The sequence below is a fragment of the Camelina sativa genome, chromosome 19, assembly GCF_000633955.1.
Source record: "Camelina sativa cultivar DH55 chromosome 19, Cs, whole genome shotgun sequence".
Classification (NCBI taxonomy): domain Eukaryota; kingdom Viridiplantae; phylum Streptophyta; class Magnoliopsida; order Brassicales; family Brassicaceae; genus Camelina; species Camelina sativa.
This window is the reverse complement of record NC_025703.1, coordinates 13729143-13752449: the sequence shown is the minus strand read 5'-3', so window position 1 is coordinate 13752449 and position 23307 is coordinate 13729143. Positions and strand designations below refer to the sequence as shown.

Genomic DNA, 23307 nt, shown 5'->3' with positions numbered 1-23307 from the left:
CCCCCCCCCCCAATTATGAAAATTACCAAAATACTATGGTCAACACAATAAAGAAAAAGGGAAGATAATAATATTTACAAAGCAATACAATGTTTATTGTTGAAAAAAAAAATACAATATTTATTGCTAGATTTCCATTATTAAAAATCAACAGATCTTGCAATTATTAATTAAGGAACAAAACAATAAGGGGCTTTCCCTGTCAATTCGTCGGTGAAAGCAGCCGCATATGATTTATAGGCCAGATATTAAACAAGCCCAAATTGTCATATAGGGCCGAAAAATGTTAAATAAGGCCCAAATTGTCGATAAGGAAAAAAAGAAGACGCCTGAACTGAAGAGAGAGAGAGAGAGAGATGATCATCAATGGTCGGCGGCAAACAAGGAAGAGCTGTGATGAGTTGAAGCGACGACAAGTTGGAATTTTGAGATTTTGGGTTTCATAGTGAGTGAAGTCTTGAAATAGGAGGCAGAAGCGAGAGAAGCGTGTGAGCTGTTCTATTGGATCAAAAAGATTATGAGTTCCGGAAGAAGAGAGGACTTCATGAGTTGTGTAAATGAATCATAGCCTTGAAGGTCTCTTCATTGCAGTTTCAGGAAACATAGGAAGAAGAAGAAGAATATGTCGCGAGACAGAGATTTCTGCTGGATCAAAAAGCTTGGAATTAAAGATTCACGTCTTCCAAGTGGTTGTTTTAACTTTTAACTTCAGGTACATCACAAGAGGTAGGGGCTTAGTATGCTAGTTCATATCAGTTGTCAACCAATGTTTGGTTAGATGCAGTTTCTTGATAATACAGCAGGTGTTGTTGGGGATATCTATTCTCAAGGATATTCTTTTATGGAGAAGACATTGTTTAAGGTATAATTAAGATCCCACGGTGTTATGATATTCTTGTGGACTATATCATAATGTATGTTTTACGGCTGTAAGTTATATCATTGGTTCTTCAGTAGCTGTAGGAAGAGTCTTGGGGGTATCACTTAAATTTCTGATATGAGGCAAGGTTAAGATTTTATGGTCGGAGAATCATAGCTAGTTACCTCAAGACTTGAACTAGTGTGGTTCTGTTTTCTGTTTTTAGGACTCACTACAAGAGTAAAATTGTGAAGGCTAGCTTGGAGAACCACACTACTTGGCAGAGGTATATACATATGACGTTACATTTCTATGTACAATATAATAATCCTATTCACATAAACGGGTAATGGATGCAGAGTATGAACTATGAGAAACATATAAACGGATTGACAAGTTGAAGAAGAACACAAAAGAAAAACGAAATCAGCACTCTTAAACCAACAACACACTGCAGAGTCACAAAAATCCCACTGACTCTTTGCAAGCTTCATTTCATAGCAATGGAGAGAAGAGTTGACTGAGCCTTTTTGGTTCTTGATGAGTGCTCCCAGAGAAGTGGTTACACTGATAGCAGAAGGGGTAGATCCAAGTCTTTGCAGTAAAATTGGAGCGGAGCCTAAGGGAGGGTAGAAGATGCAGGTGGTTAGTGGGATCACGCACTTGCTTGGTTAGACCTTAGAGAGAGACCAAAGTTTCCAAGTCTTAATGACTTGACATACGGATCATTGATATACATTGCTCGTGTGGTGCGTGGATATATCATCTATATGAGAATAAGCGAACTAATCATCATACGGAGGATGATAAGCGAAAACGGAAAATAGGAATATTGAAGAATGAAGATATTTCCTATTGGTAGAGTAACGTGTTGCTGACTTGCTGGTTGGGTTCATGTGACTTGTTTCTTTTAACTTGAGATATTATTCGTTGGTTGGATGAAGTTCAAACTAAGTTTTCAATTATAGACAACCAGGGCCAAATGAGTTATGTACGTAGTAATTAAGAACACAATTAATAAAATCGATGATATTTTTACAAACATAATTTAAGATAGTTAAATAAGTTTGCTTTCATCATAAATGCCAAATAACCATATATAGAAGAAGTATGATTTTTTTCTCCTCTTATGGACCACCAGGAACTTTGTATACTGAAACACCAAACACCAATATAAGAATTTGATTTTAATGTTACTTACATCATATATGTTGTAGATGAAAACTATAACGCCCGCGAACCAAAACTCTGCGTTTTGGGGGTGGGTGTCGATCGACACCCATGGTGGTGTCGAACGACACCAAGGTTTTCTAGTTCGACCAGAATGTTGTAATCGTCAATTTGGTTCGGTTTGGTTTTGAGAAACCAATGAACCGGGTTACTTAAGTGTTTGTCGATGAAAGGAAGGGTTTTTTGTTTGTCTTTGTCGCCGTTTAACGTTTTTGAGAGACAAAGGGAGAAAACTTTGTTCTTGAGCTTTTGAGAGAGATTTGTGAGATTCTTTGCTTTTTCTTGAGAGATCTAAGGCTAGAAAGGAGTTAGAGGCTTGCTAGGAGGGTTGGATTCGTTGTTGTGGTTTAGAAACTTCCTGCAAAGAGGTGAGTGCATGACCATGGCTAATCTAAGCCTTTGATTTCCTTGTTCTTGCTTGTTTGTTGTTGTTTTGTGTGTTTTTCTTGCTGGAATTGGTTGCTACAGGTTCCTATGGACGTATTTGGCTTGGGTTTTGAGTATTGGACGATTTGGAAGAGGTTGGGAAGCGAGATTCGACTCTCGGCTTCAAGCGGATCGTGTTTGCAGAGGGAGTGTCGATCGACACCACTTGGTGTCGGTCGACACCAGCAAATTAGGCATCGATCGACACTGTGGGGTAGTGTCGGTCGACACCAAGGCCAGTGTCGGTCAACACCTCCCTTCCAGCGAGATGATGTTTGATTTCCTGATTTGTATGTCTTGTTTGTTGATTGTTTGGAACATTGGTATCACTGTTTCTTGTGTGTATAGCCCAGTAGATGGGAGGATTGTCTCACTGAGTGTTTATCAAATACTCATGCATCTCAATATGTGTTTGTGGTGCAGGTAAAGGCAAAGTGTGATCGTGGAATCAAGGCGATGAAGAGGAGGATGTTCTAGGGACTCAATTGTATGTGGTCTGGTGTTGCTAGGTTGCTAGAGTTGGGTGTTTAGAAACATTGTTAGGTTGCCGGTTTCGTGTTTCCTGAGGTTTGATTATTGGATTGTTGTTATGGATTATTATTGGTTATTTTATTATTGATTATTTTATTATTGGATATTTATTGGTATTGTTATTTCCGCTGTTGTTTGTGGTTGTGGATATATGGATAGTGTGTATGGGACCACTAGTTGTAGTTTATATTATATTTATGTTTATTATTTATTAATTTAAAAAAAACGGGTCGGGTCCTTTCAAAAACTACGGAAGTGGTTATATTTAATGTTTAATTACCTCCACAGTAAGAGCCTAGAACTAAAAGATCACCCCATGTGTGAGACAGTTTGTTGAGTTTTTCCACATCAAAAACTTTTAGAAATCGGGGGTTAACAGCATCACAAAGACAATACATCTTCTCGATTTTTAAGTTGTTACAGCATTCTGGAATAAGAGGGATGATTGGTGAATTCAACCTCAAAGACTGAGCACAATAAACAAAATCTCCATAACCTTTTGTTACGCTACATCCAGGATAAGGAAAGGAAGAAGTCGCCTGAAATGAAGAGATGATCATCGATGATAGGCGGCGAACAAGGAAGAGATAGAGCCGATCTATGATGAGTTGCAGCAACGAAAAGTTAGTTCTATCAAAAGTTTATGAGCTCAGGAAGAAGAGAGGTAGGTTCAGAAGTTAATGAATTGTGGAAATGAATCGGAGCCTTGAAGATTCTGTAGAAGAGAAGAAAGTGAAGGTCTCTTCATTGCTGATATGAGGCAAGGTTAAGATTTGATGGTCAGAGAATCATAGTTAGTTGCCTCAAGAGTTGAACTAATGTGGTTCTGTTTTCTGTGTGTTTTTTTTTACTGACCTACTAACTCATCGACAAAGAAAGGACTTCGCCTTGACCTTCTGACTTTTTTTAATCTAAAAGACAAGTGAGTAAGGTCAGCATCATATATATAAACGAACATATATAACATCTTTACATAAGTTCTACGTGATAGACAACGAAATAGAAAAACACATTCATAAGTGGGCACATACGCGCGCTGCCTTGTAGATCTTCCCAGGTCGACAGAAGCAACCTTTGGTAGGGAAACATTGCACATCTTTCAAACAGATGCACAACCCCTCCAATGCACAACCTTCTGTATCTACGGTAAGGTCGCCTCCCAAACCCAATACTGCGTCTGTCCATTTGCTTGAAACTAGGCCTAGTGGGTTAAACATCTGCCTCATCTTCAAGAACAGAGCTGCATCCTGGTACTTCTCAATGGCGTTGATAAATGCAACGTTTCTGTTCTTGCCCCAATGTGGCAGCCCCTTGTACTTGAACAAACCCATCTGCTCGATCAAAATTCTTCATACATCTGAGGCATCAATGGGTCTCTACTTCTATAGTATTTAAATTCGAATTCCATACCCTCAAATTCGATGCCCAAATATGAAAATGATGGTTGAACATACCGGATCAACACACCATTGTATAAATCGAGTCCGCATAACGCCTTCGGTTCGATCTTGACCAGACTTTGGATGTCACTGATAAATGCCTTCACGTTCTCAAGGGGTATGGTGAAAGTGGTCTGATGAAAAAATTGGCCATGTATGCGGGAGCCCTAAGGACAACCCGTGGCCAATCCATTTCTTTACTATCGAGACAACCCCTTAATGACATCATATCGTTGTGGTTTTCAATCATTGGATAGCCAGAATAATTCATACCTGCATGCAAGATATGAAACATTACTTCATAATCTGATTTTACATATGTCTGTTGTTATTAATTTTTCAGAGTAAAAATGAACATACCATCATTCGACAAACCATATGATAGACTATTAAAGTAAGCGGAAATGACCTCCGCCAATGTGAAAATCATTTCTGAATTCCTTTTCAATTCTAGCTCTTCTTCTATTTGTTGGTTAAGATAAATAAAAACGAATCACAACTATGTAAATGTTTAACTTTTTTGTAATGAAATATATAGTAGAAATGAATGTACCTCTTGATCTTTGGGATGCCAGCAATTTTGAGTCTTTGGCTGCGAACAGTAAGGAATCATATGACCAACTACCAGAGATGTTCACTGAAACCCGTTCATCCATCCGGTAAGTGACTTCTCCTTTGCTGGGATACCACATTATATCAGGAAACTCGTACCGACTTCCGCGCTTCTCAACCATCTCTACAAGATCGCTATCCTTAATGGTCATATAGGTGATTGATCTTTTGAACATTAACTCCAACTGAAACGTTACCTGAAAAGGAATGATACAAAGGTTATTTCATTTTTCCAAACAAGATTTAAAGAAGCCTACTATGTATCTTAGCCACAAAGCAGTTTAATGAAGAAAAGAAAACCAGTCAATTAGATAATTCATCTTTGATATAAACAGAAAATGTAAAGTCTTTTACCTGAGATATAACACCAAATACGCCTAGAGAAACTCTAGCGGCGTCTAACTCAGTGAAGTTGCTCTGCTTGAGAATTCTAATCTGCATGGACAATGCTGACCTCCGCCGAGGCAAGCCCACCAACCACAAGGTATATTTGTTAAATCATTAGAATTGAATCATTCATTGACGTTATTGTATGCTAACTTCTTCTGATTTAAAACAAGGTATTTGGAGAAGACATGGCGGTTTTGGCGGGTGACGCACTCTTTGCTTTGGCGTTTGAGCACATGACAGCCTTGTCAATTGCGTTGGTTGTTTCCCCTGAGAGGAAGATCCGTGCGGTAATTGAGCTTGCAAAGGCCATAGGGACAAAAGGTCTAGTGGGTGGGCAAGTGATCGACTTATGTAGCGAAGGGTTGGATCCAAACGATGTGGGATTGGAGCATCTAGAGTTCATCCACCTCCACAAAACGGCCGCTTTGTTGGAGGCAGTCGCGGTTGTAGGAGCCATATTGGGAGGTAGAACAGAGGAAGAGATCGAAAAGCTAAGAAAGTATGCGAGATGTACTGGGCTGATGTTTCAGGTGGTTGATGATGTACTTGACGTAACAAAATCTACTGACGAATTGGGTACGAGCGCCGGAAAAGACGTTATTGCTGGCAAACTTACATATCCGAGGTTGATTGGTTTGGAGAGATCGAGGGAACTTGCGGAGAAATTAAGCAAAGAAGCAGATGAACAGCATATAGGGTTTGATCCGAATAAGGCGGTTCCTCTGGTGGCCCTTGCTAGTTACATTACTGGAAGACACAACTGATCATAATTATGCATCTAAATGTCTTAACAAGTCCGTCTAGTTGAATTTCTCTCCTTGTGTTGTTTCTTATGAACCAATTATGGTGTGGTCATTTGTATATGTTTCTATAAAAAAAAAATTATGATTACATGGGAAGGCCCATGGACAATTGAACAATTGGTTTACCTTAAAAGTCAAAACCCAAAATTTTGTAAGCTTTGAGTGTTTTTTTATTTTTTTAATGAATGACATAGTCTCCTTCAACGTACGTGTTTATAGCTTCGAGGTTTTGTAACAAATGACAAAATATGATATATCAAGACTCAAGATTACTATTAATTAATCAAATTTCTTTGTTATGGGACGTTAGATAGTCTTGTAAATTAATAATTAGTTTCATGGGTATTCATAAAGAAGAAGCAGAAAGAGATGTGGCAACACTGTATTACAATAAAGAAGAAGAATTGAGTAAGATGGCTTGACATAACTATAAGATAGTCATTGAAGAATTCTTGACCACTGATCAATGTGCTACACCCAGTTATTGTGCGATGCCTCAACATTTTACGGTCGATAGATATCTTCTGCAAGGATACTCGTCCATTGACGTCCTTTTCTCTATCTTTTTGGGGAGATCACTTCCTCTATGTTCCAGTCGCTGACTCTGTAAGTACTCTCCTTATCCCCATGGTAAGTCTTGTTGCAGAAAAAGATTTCTTTGACTAAGCTATATTATTATATTAACGTAGGAATTTGAAGCACTTGAGCAAGAAAAAGAATCCGTGATGAAGCCTCAAGTAAGAGATGCTCATGTCTCCTCACCGCAGTGACACGGTGAGGATTCGTCTCATCCATTTGCTTATCAGCCTCGGTACCGCTCATTATTTCGAGAGCGAAATAGAAGAGATTCTACGCAAGGCTTTTGGGAAGTTGGACGGTTTAATTTCGAAAGAAGATGATTTGGAAACAATCGCAATCATGTTTGAAGTTTTCAGGCTATACGGACACAAAATGCCGTGCGGTAGAATTAACAACGTTAACGTGTTTTATAAGCTTTCTTTATTCACATAAATAGATAACATGACATATATATATGGTATGGTATAGATGTGTTCGATAGATTCAAAGGTGTAGATGGAAAGTTTAAGTAGAGTCTAACCAAGGATATTAGAGGGATGTTACATCTGTACGAAGCAGCACATCTCGGGACCCTATCTGAATATATAATGGACGAGTCGTTGAATTTTACGCGGTACCACTTGGAGTTGTTGACAAAGCAAGGAACAAAATCCAATCTCTTAAAGCATATACAAAACGAATTGTATAGAGCTCGATATCATAGCATAAAGATATTAGTCGCAAGACAATACGTATCGTTCTAGGACAAAGAAGAAGACCATGACGAGACACTCCTCAAGTTTGCTAAGCTCAACTTCAACCTTTGCCGGCTTCATTACATCAAAGAGCTAAAAGCTCTCACCAAGTAAAGTCGTTGCAGCTAGTTCTCGATATTCACGTCAAATATCTTCAATATATCATCTTATAGCTATTGCATTTTTTAAAACAAAAAATTTCAATTTTGGTTAGCAGATGGTGGAAGGACTTTGATTTTGTATCCAAGCTCCCTTACAGCAGGAATAGATCTGTGGAGATCTTTTTGGGATCAGTGGCACTATTTTTCGAACCAAGATATTCACTAGGGAGAATGATCACCGCTAAACTTACTATGATCTTGACGGTTATTGATGATACATATGATGCTTATGCCACTCTTCCTGAAGCTACAAGTCTTACTGACGCTTTGAAAAAGTAACTCTTTAGTCATCTTGTCTTAATTAACTTGGTCTTGTACGATTGTTAATTTTAACTCTTTAGTCATCTAGTCTAATCGTAGAGTTAATGGGTAGGGGGGGATCGTGGAGCCATTGAAAGTCTACCGAACTATATTAGAAACTACTACCAAAATTTGTTAGAAACTGTGGAAGAGGTTGAACAGGAAATGCGGATTAGAGGAAGATCTTGTAGGCTGATAATAGATCAGGTACGTATGTAGCTAATCAAACATTCAAGATTTAGTTTCATTGAAAATATATTTGATGTTGGTGTTGGATATTGAAAAGCATAGATTAAAAATCTGGGGATTACATGGAAGTTGGGATTGAAACAGCGGCAATGGATGACTATATATGTAGCCTACAGCTTTGTCGTAATGGAAGAATGTGAAGAGAAAAAATTGTTCGAATGGTTTGAATCCAAACCCAAAATTCTCCATGCTTTAAGCGCTGTGTTTCGTCTAAGAAATGACATAGCCACCTTTGACGTAAGTACAAAATTGCAAATTGTACAATCATATACTCCTTGTTATTATTTTTTATATTGTGTATTTATATAAATAAGCAGTAAGAAATGAGTAGAGGAGAGGTAGCAAATGGCGTCAACTGTTACATGAAGCAACATGGTGTTACCAAAGAAACAGCGGTTAAAGAGTTGAGTAAGATAGCTAACGAGCATTGTAAGATTATGATGGATGAGTTGATGACGTTGAAAGATGTGCCACGTCAGATTCTGCTTCGAGTCGTCAACATTGGACGCGTGTTAGATTTATATTACAAGGAAGGTGATATATTTAGTGATCCTGATCAAAAGCTGAAAGAACTTATTGCCTCTTTGTTCCTGCATCCATTTCTCCTTTCAAGACTCGATAAGAAGTTGGAACCTATATGAGATTTTGATTCTCATGAGTCGTCACTTTCCATGATGCTTTGACTTTTATTGTATACGTGTTAATGTTTATATTCTACAAATTATATATTATTAAGATATTTAATAGGAAAATATCTATTATACCATTTATTATTTTACACTAATATTCGTAGATTAAATTCTTTAAACTATTTAAAAAAGTTTCAATACAAAAAAATAGAAATATATAAAAATTTAGAATTTTTTTTCATGCAATTTGAATTCTATACATTATATATAAAGATTATGAAGATATAAAAGAGAAGTAAAAAATTGTTTGTACTTTGAGTGATTAACAATCTTCTTTAATCTCCCTATCACCATCCATGGCTTCCCTGTACACACAAAATGTAACGAAATCAAGTGAACTTATCTTCTCTCTATGTAACTGCATGCGTGCTAACACTAAAAACGAATGGAACATCTTTTTTGAAAAAGAACCAAGAGATCATCTTTGTCTATAGATATGAAAGAGATCTCATCAGATTCACTATGTCAAAAGGACTGGACAAGTTCATATTGCTGATTAGAAATCCAGCATTCACCTTAACAGAGAAGAAAAGCACAAGTCACCATTTGTCTAATTAATGAGTGACAAATAGTTACTTTTGTAATCTGAGATGGAGTCAACCATAAATGGAGTAATAAATAAAAAAAAGAGTTTAGGACCGTCCATGTCCATCTTGGCTTTTAATTTTAAAATCCACTAGCCCCATTCGTTTATGGAAAACAAAAAATTAAACCACGATAAGTGCTACCATGCATGATGCATCCTCCTACTTTTAGACGCACAAAGTGAAAAATATAACTCTTAAGACTACAAATCATTATATTTAATATCTAATCACATTAGTAAAAACTCAAGTTTTAAAATCAAAACAGAGTACAAAAATAGTCAACTCACCATTTATATAAAAAAGAGTTACAATTTGGTAGTTTAAAGTATGGACTAATGCATTTGATTGATTAAATATACTGTATTTTTGGTTTAATAAAAATAATTATTATCTTTTAAAAAATGAATTGCCAAGTGGACCAGTAAAAAGAGAGTGAAACGAAACTTTTATCTATAATTGAAATGTTTTAGATATTCAAAATAAATTGATCAAAAGTAAGCAAATATAAGCAAACATAAGCTAAATATGACAAAATACAAACACTACATATTACACAATTACCAACTTGAAAGAAGATGTGTACGTAAATTGTGACATATGTGTAACGTCTATCAACAAATTTGAATTTCATATTTAAAATATTTTTAAACGAAACAGAAAAAAGATTTTCATACTAAATTCGTTAGTGTTATCTGAATATTTATTCTTAGTTCCATTTACACTAAAGGCAATTTCCTTTTTCAAAGAAGATAATGCAAACTACCATTAAAATACATAAATGAGTTTTTTTTCCTCAGAATTTTAATCAAATTCAGTTACTCTTAAGCCAAATATCTTACTCATATTATGTTACAGGTATTGAGGTGGTTGACAACCGTAAATTCCCACTCTACATGCGTCTTAACCAACTAAAATTTTGGGTACCAATCCATCTATTAATTTACCGTGATTGTAATGTGTACAACCAATATGGAATCTAAATTTATTAGTCTTTTTATTTTTTCAATTAAAAATTCAATGATACTAATTTGTTTAATTCAAAAATTCAAATACATCTTTGAATGAATTTCAATGCGGCTACACTTCTATCAGTGTTGTAGTTATTAAAATAGAGTAAATGATCAAAATGAATTAATCAAAAGTAACAACAGATAGGAAAAATATGAGGAAACATAACTTTAATATGATTAAATAGAAAAATTACAGATTCAATAATTTTCAAGTTGAGAGTAGTGTATATGTCAAGTTTTACGTATGTGTAACATCTATAAACTAATTTGAATTTAATATTTCAAATATGTTGAAACACAAATCAAAAAAAATTCCATGTTAGACTCATTAGTTTTTTTTCTGGATATTTATTGGTAATCTCATTTACAATGAAGGGTGAATTCCTTGTACAAATAAGATAATTCAAATTACCATCCAAATACATAAATGCATGGTAGGTAAGTAAATCAGTTTTTTTTTTTTTTTGGTTAAGAAAACAAAAGGTAAACAAGTATTGTTAAGAAAACAAAAATTAAACAAGTAGATCGACAAAGTTTTATGGATCTTAATTGAAGAACCATTCTTCGGTTGGTTTAAAAAAAATTCAAACTTATCTCCGATTGAAGATTGTGTGTAGGTGAAGATAAACTACATTGTCTTCTCAAAATTAATAACTGCGATTTACAAATTTATTATTGAATGTGCATGAGATGGAATTTTGATCGATTTTGAGAAATGTTGGACTCATCCGATCGATTTTGAGAAAAAATTGCTTAGAATTTTTAACTTTTAATTTGAGGAAAATATTGGAATTTTCTGAATTTCTTAGATTTTAATCAAGTTATTTAACATTTCCTGTTAACTAATGAACGTTGACTATTTTTTAAGTCAACAACAAATTGAGGAATAAATTTTCAGACATGATAGTTACAAATACTTGGGAACTAAAATAAAAATTGTTCCCAAAAATGCTCGCAAGTAATAACTTTTCTTTCCAAAAATATTATTTTATCAAAAAAGTAAACAACATAATGATAAATATTGTCACTCTCTTCTCATTTCTTTTGTTGATGGAAATAAACTTTACAGCATTCAAATACGAAGAATCTTAATCAAGTGGAAATTCAAAAATACTCGTACTAAAGCACGAACTCAAAACTCCAAATCTCTAGGTTTATATATATATATCTTGATTGTAATGTGTATTAGGACCAAAATCGAATCCAAAATTTGTTATTCTTTTCATTTTCAAATTTAAAGTCAGTGGTATTAATTTGATCAGTTCAATAAAATTATATAAAATATATATATCCAAGACAACAAATTAAGTTGTTTGAATGACTTCCAATGTGACTACGATTCTAGCAACCAATATCTTATAGTAATCAAAAGTAAGCAAAAAAAAAAAGAAAAATATGAGCAAAAAATAAGAAAAACATGAGCAAAACATAATTTAAATATGATAAAATACAAAAATTAAAAATTTAAAAGTTAACAAATTGAAAGAAAATGTGTTTGTAAAGTGTTATCGATTTGTAACGTCAATGTAGTTTGTTATAAAACTTAGTGAATTGATCAAATTTTGATAAATAGATATAATTTTGAAATTTATCGTTATCTATGTATCTCATCTCAAGAGCATGTATATCTTTAAACTGAGAATTGACCACTCGGACTTCCTTCACATATAAGTGGAAAGGCGCGGAGTGCAACCGCATAAACCACCAGGTTATATCTCTTAACCTTTCTGGTTTATCTTTAGGTGGCATGATTTCACCAGCAATCAGTTCTCTCCCTGAACTGGTTGAGGTTAACCTCCAAAACAACCAGCTCATTGGCAAAATACCGATTCCAAGACATGTAAAATTCATTTACGGACCAGGAAATCAGTTACTTGGACAGAGGCCAAGAGACAATGGAATGAGTATTTGGATAATCATTGCAAGTATAGTCGGAGGAGTACTTGTCTTGATCACCATCATTATCCTGGTTTACATGTATCAATTCAAGAAATCTTGTGTGGGAACATTGGCACATCATTTGTTTCAGTGGAGTAACAGTGGTTATACCCCTTTGACATGGAATGAGATGATATTTATAGGATTGGCTATCGCACGGGGAATTCAGTATCTACATGGTCTAGCTAGAAAAAATTATATCCATAGAGACTTAAAGCCTTTAAACGTACTTTTAGGAGATGGCATGAGACCAACGATCTCTGATTTTGGTTGTATGAAGCTCATACATGAGGGAATAGACTTAGTTGAGACAACGACAGTGCTCGGGACCTTCGGTTATATTGATCCACGTTATGTTGTAAGTTGGATCATCATAAATCAAGTTAATCTTAACTTATTATATGTATAAGCGTTTGTGCTAATTTAATAATTTTTGAAATTATATTTGTAGGTACTAAGAGGGTTACAAAAAGGCGGATGTTTATGTATTTGGGGTGTAATGGAAATAATCCCAGGAAGAAAAGAAAATAACGATACATTGAGAGATTAGGAACAAAATATGGTAATTTGGTTACGTCTGAAGATAAAAAGATACAAAGTTCTTGACGTCGATTGATGATACGATAGCAAGGGAAGAAGAAACCATTGAGACCGTCAGGAAGATTGCTAAATTGGCCGAATACTGCACATCTCAAGAGGTTAAAAGTCACCGAATATGTTTTAAACATTGAATTGGATGGTTCCTCTTGTGGAACTTTTGGAGCCACGACTCTTCTAGAAAAAATGCATAGGTGGAAAACTGAAGCAGGCGGAGGAACATCTATGGCTTTCTATGGTAAGACATTCTTGGATCATCTTTTCATACACTTGATCTTTTGGTTTCTTAATAAATTCATTCTGAATTATTGTATTTGTAGGTGAACGAAGCGGCACCAAATATAAGAAGACCCAATCACAGCCTTCTCAAGTTGTCTAGAGAAAATAGAACTGACTAGTCGCTAGTGTTTTGGATTTTGTAAGAGGACCAGTGTGGTAACTTACAATGCCCTTTAGAAATATTATTTCTTACATATCCTCATATTTACATTAAGTGTAGCTACAAGATTGCTTGGAGCTTGCTTAGAGCTAGAATGGTTAGCTTTCTTCAAACCGTAAGTGCTTATACTGATACTTATTAAGACAGTTTTCATCCTCAAATGTTTTTGTATTGTCAATGAATGTGGTGTCGGTTGCATAGTTTTGATATCTAGTAATTTGATGCAAATACTTGTAGCCATTCTCACTAAAATTTGTTTTTTTTCTAAGATATGAACTTTTAAGCTGTTCTTTAGGATTATATTATATCTTATATATGACCATCAATGAAAATGCGGTATTATTGCTAGCCTAAACTGGTGGTTATTTACATTTTCAGGAACATTTGGCAAGGCTTTGATCAAGCAATTTGCTGTTGTGGTCATGGCAAGATTCTGCTTGAGAGTTTTGTGGTCTTGAAGAGCACTAAGCTTGACAGTGTTTTTCTATATATCTTCAAACAGGTAAAATGCTCCTCGAGCGGCACCTCCTCCATTGTGTTTGCAGTTGGTCACAAGGTACTTTTGGGTAGTGTTACTGTACCTTTCTTCAGTATATTGTGAATTTCATATTCAGAAGCATCATCGCTACTGTTATTCACTTGATTGCAGATACCAAAACCCTTAACGCCAAACAATTCTCCGGATTGCCACTGTATGCAGAGACAGTTCTATGAGCTCATAGGTTCGTCTTGATTTTTGTTTCTGCATAAACTTATGACTTTAGTTTCAATCGATGAGCAGTTGGTAGTTTTGTGTATCATCATACTATTTGAATCCATAATATAGAGTAAATCTATCAGCTCTTCCCTGCTCTTTTAAGATGATCAAAGGTTATTTAATAATGTGTACTCAACCACGATTTAGTGGTATTGTTGTAACACTTTAGGATCGAATCCTCATAAACCAAGCAATTAGACTATAAATGAAACAACCCGACCTGTTTTTTTTATAAAAAAATATAATATTATCTTGTGATCCTATACTCACTAGCAGCATAATCCCAATCAAACAACAACGGATAACATAAACCAACATAGCTCATATCATTAAACGAATAAAATGAATAACAAATAACCAATAGAAATTCCAAAGCCTAAAACAAAGTCAAAGAACCAGCAACTTAATATTCGTTCTAGACAACTAAGTTCCACTCTAGCATCGTAACAGAAGCACAAAGCAAATTACCGAGCCTCTAGAACATCCTCCTCTTCATAGCCTTGATTCCAAGATTACATTTTTCTTTTACCTGCGCCATTACACAAAAGAGAGGCGTAGGTATTACCAGAAATAAGATCTCTTCATGCCACAAACATCAAACAATAAAACAAACCAGGCAATACACAAAGCATTCACAACATAAGCCGCTGTTGAAGAAGGGTGTCGACCGACACTTCTACATCGTGTCGACCGACATTCGCCAAATCCCTCAAGCCGTCCTAGAATTGGTGTCGGCTGACACCCTCATGGTGTTGTTCGACCTGATGTCGAGCATCGATTCTCTTCACTCAGAAACTGTGAATCTCGCCTCCAAACTCCTCCTATGCAACCCACACATCCGTAAGAGCAAAAGCCAGCCTCAGGAGCCACGAAACTCACATAGAACTCAAAGAAAAGCAATCACATAACACACAAAGTCACAGAATTAGAGATCTTTCCTTAGATAAGCCACGGTTAGGGATGTTAAGAATGGGTTTTAACCCGATGGGTACCCGGGACCCATGAAAAATAAGAAACCCAAAGATCTGATTATTATGTTAAAATTTCATGGGTTTTAAATGGTTCGGGTACCCATTTTAGAGAGTCATATTCGGGTTTATCTTATTGGGTTATGGGTACCCATGAGACTTCAAAAAAAAAAGTTAATTAGATTCGTTAATGTTAAAAAAAAAGTTTGTCCGATTACATTAACGAAACGTTCCTCTAAAAATAAAATAAAAACCCAGAGAGCGATTTGTAAAAAAAGGTCTTCAAAAGAGATCGTCTTTGTTACTTTGATCAAGGGATCCAATGGATCCGATCCATACTAAGGTAAGCTCGCGTTTCCCCTTTGATTCTTCTCTAACGCCGGCCTGATTTTGCTATTCCAACTCCGAAATTAGGGTTTTTAGTGGTTCAATTACGATTTCGTATTTTGTTGGGTTTGAGGTCGAGAGCTTTAGGCTTGAGACCAAGGTAAAAAAAAATAAGATTGTTACTTAAGAATAAAGATGTAATTATGAAATTTTGACTGAAATTTCATTGTTTTGTTGTTGTTTAGATTCTGATCAGGTTTTGGAAGAACCATAGGAGGAAGAATGAGAAATTTTTTTTGTTGTTGTTGTTTTTGTGACTTTGATTTTGGTTTTTATATTTATCTAGGTTAACAAAACTCTTAAATATATTTGGTATACTTTATCTATATGATATAAAATTATAAATTTTTGAAAATTGTCATAGATATAATAAAATAAACAAAATACATAATATAAATCATATTTGGTACCAAAAAGCTAAAGACACAAAAATTCATAATGCAAAATGCAAAATACATCATATAAGACAAAAAAAAATCGGGTACCTATGGGTTTACCCACAAAACTAAAAACCCGTTCGGGTTTACCCACAGGACCTAATACCCATTCGGGTTTTATGAGATCGGGCTTTTTCTGGGTGGGCTTTTTTCGGGTTCGGGCCAGGCTGGGTTTTTCTACCCACCACAACATCCCTAGCCATGGTCATGCACTCACCTTTGCCGATCAAGAAGATTCCACCAACACAAGACCAGAAACACACCTCCACAAGCTCTTTCCATGTTCTCTGACTTAGATCTCCAACCACAAAGACAAACTCACAAGAACAAGGACAAAAAGCTTTAGGGAAAACCTTCAGGAACTCTCAGGAAACTTTTGGGAATCGTTTACTCTTTTTCCACACAAAGGAGGCGATAATCGACTTTCCTAAACCCAAAGATTTGGATCTACCCCTTCTGCTATCAGTGTAACCACTTCTCCAGGAGCTCTCTGATAAGCACATGAGAGGCATGTGTGGGGCTGAAGATGAGTTAGTTCACACTATTGTATATAAATACAAAGGAGAAATGATTGTAAAAGTTATGCATTGTTTGTGAATTGTAAAAGTGACATATGTGTTTCTTGGGAGATAGAGTTGATGAATCGGTGATGTGTCAGTGGCTCTAGTCTAGTATAAACAGTGTATCACACATATAAGAAGTAGAGATTGTGTTATTCATTCTTATAACTCTCATCAAGAACCAAAAAGGGTAGACCTTTTTGAGATTCTATGGTCGGAAGTCACGAGACGTCTTGGTTACAGACCTTTCACATTCCACACATGGGAAGCTTTCTCTGCTTCGTTGGATATGAATGACGCAGTAGCACCCCTTTCCCTCCGTAGAATCACTGCTCAAGCCACCCTTTACACCATATGGCATGAGAGGAATAGCAGGTACTACAACAACGCTGCTACGGATGCTCTTACCACTTTAAAGAGTCTCAACTGGAAAATCAGGGATGCCATTCTGGCGAAGCAAAGCAGGATGAACTTCAATAACCTCTTGCTAGTTTGGTTGAAATACGACTAGGACCCCCTGCTTGTATTTCCATATTTTTGGAACCTCCTTCCTTGTTTTTATTTTTTTTGAGCAAGAGACGAACCATGTAATACGACATTGTAACTTCAGCAAACTCTACTGTTTAATGAAATTCAAATAATTTCAAAAAAAAGAAAAAACAATTAAAAAGGGTTGGTGAAGAGCTTTGACAACTCTTCTCTCCATTGATCATCTCCTGCACTTGCTGATGGTTCAATTGTTTCATCATATTTGACGATAACATTGCTAGGGATAGAAGCTTGCATAGACTCAGTGGGTTTAATTGCTGTTATTTCAACCTTCAATAGTAAACCAGCCAAGATACAATCTGAACCAAGAGCATCTTGAAGATAATCAGTACATGCCAAGTAGTGTGGTTCTCCAAAGCTTAGCCTTCACAATTTTACTCTTGCATTGAGCCCAAAATCTAACTTGTCGTCGCTGCAACTCATTATAGCTCGGAACTATCTCTTCCTTGTTCACCGCCGACCATCAATGCTCATCTCTTCAGTTCAGGCGACTTCTTCTTTTCCTTTTTGACAAGTTGGGCTTTGTTTAATCTTCTGCCCTATTTAATAATCTTCTGCCCTATTTGAAAATTTGGGCTTTGTTTAATCTTTGAAGTTTGACCCGAAAATTTCCTCTCTTTTTTTCATTCCTCAATTTATAATTTGTTGATTTTGTAAAATGGAAAACGGTGAACCACTTTCATTCACCTCCTCTTAATTAACCAATCAGAATACAACAATATACCATATTTAAAAATAAATCAAAATTAAAATTAAAAACAAAAATAAAATAAAGAAACAAATTATGTAGATCTTTTATTAAGGAAATTATGACGGTTTGGGTTGATAAAAGAGGATTAGAGTTTAAATTTATAATTTTAAATGTATGTCGGTTTGGGTTTATAAACTAATGGTTAGGATTTAGATTTTACAATTAAACAAAATTATATGTCGGTTTGGGTTTACAAAAGAGTGGTTAGGATTTAGATTTTACAATTAAACAAAATTATATGTCGGTTTGGGTTTACAAAAGAGTGGTTAGGATTTAGATTTTACAATTAAACAAAATTATATGTCGGTTTGGGTTTACAAAAGAGTGGTTAGGATTTAGATTTTACAATTAAACAAAATTATATGTCGGTTTGGGTTTACAAAAGAGTGGTTAGGATTTAGATTTTACAATTAAACAAAATTATATGTCGGTTTGGGTTTACAAAAGAGTGGTTAGGATTTAGATTTTACAATTAAACAAAATTATATGTCGGTTTGGGTTTACAAAAGAGTGGTTAGGATTTAGATTTTACAATTAAACAAAATTATATGTCGGTTTGGGTTTACAAAAGAGTGGTTAGGATTTAGATTTTACAATTAAACAAAATTATATGTCGGTTTGGGTTTACAAAAGAGTGGTTAGGATTTAGATTTTACAATTAAACGAAATTATATGTCAGTTTGGATTATAAAAAAATGTTTAGGGTTTAGATTTTACAGTTAAACAAAATTATATGTCGGTTTAAGTTTATAAAAGAGTAATTAGGGTTTAGATTCTATAATTAAACAAAATTATATGTCAGTTTGGGTTTATAAAAGAGTGATTAGGGTTTAGATTTTACAGTTAAACAAAATTATATGTCGGTTTGGATTTATAAAAGAGTGATTAGGGTTTAGATATGATGATGAAGATTTCTATTATTTTTTTTTATATATTGCTTGTTGGAAGAACATCTTCCTTCAAACCTTATCCTAGATGTAGCGTAATGAAAGGTTATGAAGTAATGTTTATTGTACAGACTCTTTGAGTCCAAATACCCCATTCATCCCTCCTATTCCACAATGCTGTAACAACTTAAAATTTGACAAGATTTATTGTCTTTGTGATGCTGTCAACCCTCGATTTACCATGGAAATCCGGGGGTTGGCTACAGCGGGTGGTGTGTTACGCGACTCTACTAGGTGTTGGTGTGGCGGATTTGTTCTGAATATCCGGATCTGTTCGGCCTCTTTAGCAGAATTGTGGGGAGTCTATTACGGTTTATACATAGCTTGGGGGAAGAATGTCTAGAGACTGGAGTTAGAGGTGGACTCGGAGCTAGTTGTCGGGTTTCTATTAACAGGGGTTAGTGATTCTCATCCTTTGTCTTTCCTGGTACGCTTGTGCCATGGCTATTTATCAAGGGACTGGTCAGTCTGGGGAGGCTAATCGTTTAGCATATGGGTTAGCTAATTATGCGTTTATTTTACCGTTAGATTTTCAATTGCTGGATTCTGTTCCAAATGTTCTATGAGAGATATTTGGAGAGGATGTCCGCGGAACTGCGTTTCCAAAGCATACTTTGTTGTAATTTTTCTTTAGTTCAATAATATAAGGAGATCTTATCTCCCTGTGCACTACCAAAAAAACCCTCGATTTACCGAGCTTTTTGATGTTAAAAAGCTCAGCAAACTATATCACACATGCTGTGATCTATTTGTTTATGGCTCTTACTATGGATGCAAGTAACATTAATTATAACCACTCTCTTAAATAGATTCATCTCATTTTTCATTTACTAACATATATGATGTAAGTAACATTAAAACTCAAATTAGTATTTGGTGTATCAGTATACAAAGTCCCCGGTGGTGCATGAGAGGAGAAAAAAGCATACTTCTTCTATATATGGTTATTTGGCATTTATGATGAAAGCATATACAGTATGTTTGTGAAATTCTTATCGATCATATACATTTCATCAATAAAAATGAATTTTATTAATTGTGTTCTTAATTACTACGTACGTACCACCATTGGTCGTGGTTGTCCGAGAAACCTGAGTCGTAGCCTTCCAATCATATTTTTATTGCAAACTAATGATCCGTTACATCTTTAACAATTAATATTTTTACGTCTCATGGTGTATAGTTTACAATTAAAAACTTAATATGAACTTCATCCAACCAATTCATTATTGTAAACTTATAATTTTTTTTCCAAAGCTTTTATTTTTGTTAATGCAATGACTTGATTTTCTTTTAAAATTCTTTAGTTGGTTTTCATGAGTTGCTTAAGATGAGTTTCTTCTATGACTCTAATAAAGATGATTCCTGAATGAATATGCTAGAGCCATATAGGAAATTTGAACTGTACAAATTAACGTAATCAAATTTGAACCGAATATCGATTGAAAGTTGAAAGAAAGTGTAAGTTGGATGGACTCTTAAGTTGGATGCAAAAGAGTGTAAGTTGGTAGCATATGCTACCAAAGAGAACACTATTTATCTCAACTGTTATACACTTACACACATAAAATAAACCCAACCAGCGCGCTTAACCGAGATCTACCAAGATATATATAACCTGAATAATTACACCAAAACGGATTTAATCATTAATCCTAATTATTTATTTATGTTCTAGGCTCCTAATATACTAGACCGCTCTAGTCAAACTGGCTACTAACTAAGCTCCGATATTCAATTATTTAGGTAGCAAAATATCAAATAATGTCCCATACATAGATAATTTAAATCGAAAGCGCAACTGTTCATTCACTTATTTTGTATTTATAATGAACAAAGAACTGTGGGAACACATTTATGGGAAACTTATGACTTCATATTCATGATATATTTTCAAAGGAGATTCCTTGGATACGGGTCGGTTTTCAGACCATAGCTCCAAGTTAACGGTTCCACAGTCCCAGTGGACAATACATTTGAAGACTTACTAACGTCAAACCTGGAAAAAATACAGATGAAGATTGTTCGCCCAAATGTTATAGTTGATCAATAAGGAAAGGCTCTTCGCATGTTTAAAGTTGCTAAGCCTCTACTGGTTTTTTTAGTTCTTCTTCACTGCTACGCTGAACCGAAGGATCAGAATCCTCTCTATATTTGATTAGAAAAATGGGAATAGCATGAAGATACTTACCATGTGGGAGGTTGTTCCCTTCATATAGTTTCTCTGCAAAATTTGGCCAAACTTCATGCTTTGAGCCATCAGTCGATGTGAAGGAAACAAACGATTCAGTTGGATGCTAAAGAGTGAAAGTTGGATGGACTCTTAAGCATACTAGCCTGCATCGTTTATTAACCAGCACCAAAAAGAGCATCATTTTCCAGCCAGAAGGAAAAAAAAAAGACGAGAAGAATTTGAATTGATAACTTGACTCGCAAGCAACCTACTAATTGCATACTCTACTTACTCAAACTACTCAACAAGTTTACAATATATTGGTATGTATGCCAGATCGTGCAGATTGTCTTGCGAAAGTCTCTGTACTCTTTTTTCATTCTTGGTAGAATATATGATGTAGATAAAATATTGCAAAAAGAAAGGAAAATGTGAAGTACTCACGTAAACCTTGAAAATCCACCAGAGCCAGCACCAAACTACGGGCTTCAATGCTAGAGGCAATCCGAAAAACTAGGGGACTGTGACTAGGTATACTTATTTTCCACCGAAGAACTAGTCCACCGCCTACATCACCTTCCATGATAAGAGATTCTTCTTCTCCTCCATGTTCCAAATTTCTCCTACACGAGATGAAACTATCAATTGGGTAACATAAATAATGATAATAAGAAGAGAGAGGAGAGTTGTGTGTATATGTCAACATCATTACATGCAAGAAATATGCATAAGTGGGAGAGATCGTCAAAGTATAAACTCACTCAATGATTATATTTCTCAGTACATCCAGCTGACCGGTACTCAGTACCACTGTACTCTTCATAACCATTGATATCTATCCTGCTATGAAGCCATTGGACTCCTGCAAATTGTGATCAACCAGAGTTGTTAATTCAATTTTGACATAACATGATCAAACAGTCCACCATGAGCTGCTTGTAAGGTTGTAAAATTTCTATATAACTTAGCAATTTACATTTATATGACCATAGAAAAAAAAAAATGACAAGTAGCTACAAAGCTTATTAGACAAGTAGCTATAGACAAAATTAGAAGATAAAATTTACCCATATGAAGTTTAAAGCACTCATTGCTTGTAGATATTAACTCTAAAACTTCATTTTCTGAAGGTTTAGAAACACTCGAAACATCTACATGACCAAAGCTTACAAGATGTCAATATATCATCAAGCCCCACAAATGGTTCTAATTACTTCAACATTCTAAAACTTCTAAATCTGATCATTTTTCTTTCCAAAATTCAGTGACATAGCATTGAAACACTTCGTCATGCAAAATGATTGAATTGGAAGAAAGCATTTTCGATAGTTCCACTACAAGAAAACATGCCATTTGCGACTCCAGTAATCGTCGCTCAATAGTCGCAAAAAAGGGTTTTGCGACTCCTTAGCAACTATTTGTGATGGTCGCTAAAAAACGATCGCAAAATTTGTTGGTCGCAACATGATCGCTTATTTGCGACGGATTTAGGACCCTGTAATATAGTCGTATATTAGCGACATTTGTGTGACCGTATATGGTAGGTGCAGTTTCCGACTAAACTGCAACCAAGTCTATTTGGGGATATTTTTGTAACTGTATAGAACAGTCCTAACATTTTTGTGATTGTATAGAATTAGGACGGTTTTGGGACTAATGTAAGAGTCTGTGTTTAGCGACTATTTTTGTAATTTGGATTGGTCACGAAGTGGTCACATTTTTTGAATTGGTTTGGTCACAAAGTAGTTACATTTTTTTAATTGGTTTGGTCATAAATTAGTCACAGTTTAGCAATCCTAAATCTGATTAATTTTGGATTTTGAAATGATATTAATCAAAAGGAATGATGATTTAAGGTACTAATCATGCAAACTTATCATCCTAAACAAAAAGATCCTCCAAAAAGTATTCAAAAGCAAAACAAGTTCATAAAAAAAAAAACAGTGAATTGCAACACATTCAGTTGGAAGCAGTAATAGAGGAAGGGGAATTGGCAGCTGGACTGGAGGCTGATGTGGTGCCTGGTGTAGTGCCTCCGTCAGTGGGTTGTGCATTGGTTGGAGGTGTGGTAGCAGGATGGGTGGTTGCAGGTGTGGATGATTCGGGAGGAGAAACCATAAAAGCTTCAAACTCAGGATTTTTTTCTTTCATGAAGAGGAAAAGCCTCTTCAGCTCAGCTTGAGACTCTCGATGTTCCTGATCACG

General features: G+C 35.3%; 2 protein-coding genes, 1 long non-coding RNA gene and 2 pseudogenes across 4 annotated transcripts; 4 read left to right on the top strand and 1 right to left on the bottom strand.

Annotated features, from left to right (window-relative positions):
- On the top strand, nt 336-1821 carry LOC104766283. 2 transcript variants are annotated; one of them, XR_763984.2, is made up of 3 exons: nt 336-862; nt 1086-1145; nt 1219-1821. It is a non-coding gene; the product is annotated as an uncharacterized LOC104766283 (long non-coding RNA). The 2 variants fall into 2 exon arrangements; XR_763983.2 differs by having other exon boundaries at nt 336-1145.
- LOC104767793 lies at nt 4060-5538 on the bottom strand (annotated as a pseudogene).
- Nucleotides 5537-6251, top strand: LOC104766282 (geranylgeranyl pyrophosphate synthase 3, chloroplastic-like). The gene is made up of 2 exons (XM_010490140.1): nt 5537-5581; nt 5658-6251. Exons 1-2 carry the CDS (start codon nt 5537-5539, stop codon nt 6249-6251), a joined length of 639 nt encoding a protein of 212 aa, XP_010488442.1.
- LOC104767792 lies at nt 6629-8954 on the top strand (annotated as a pseudogene).
- LOC109130831 (leucine-rich repeat receptor-like serine/threonine-protein kinase At1g17230) lies at nt 12347-14306 on the top strand. The gene is made up of 6 exons (XM_019240898.1): nt 12347-12895; nt 12989-13033; nt 13165-13372; nt 13952-13998; nt 14076-14129; nt 14223-14306. The coding sequence occupies exons 1-6, from the start codon at nt 12347-12349 to the stop codon at nt 14304-14306; spliced, it is 987 nt and encodes a 328-aa protein (XP_019096443.1).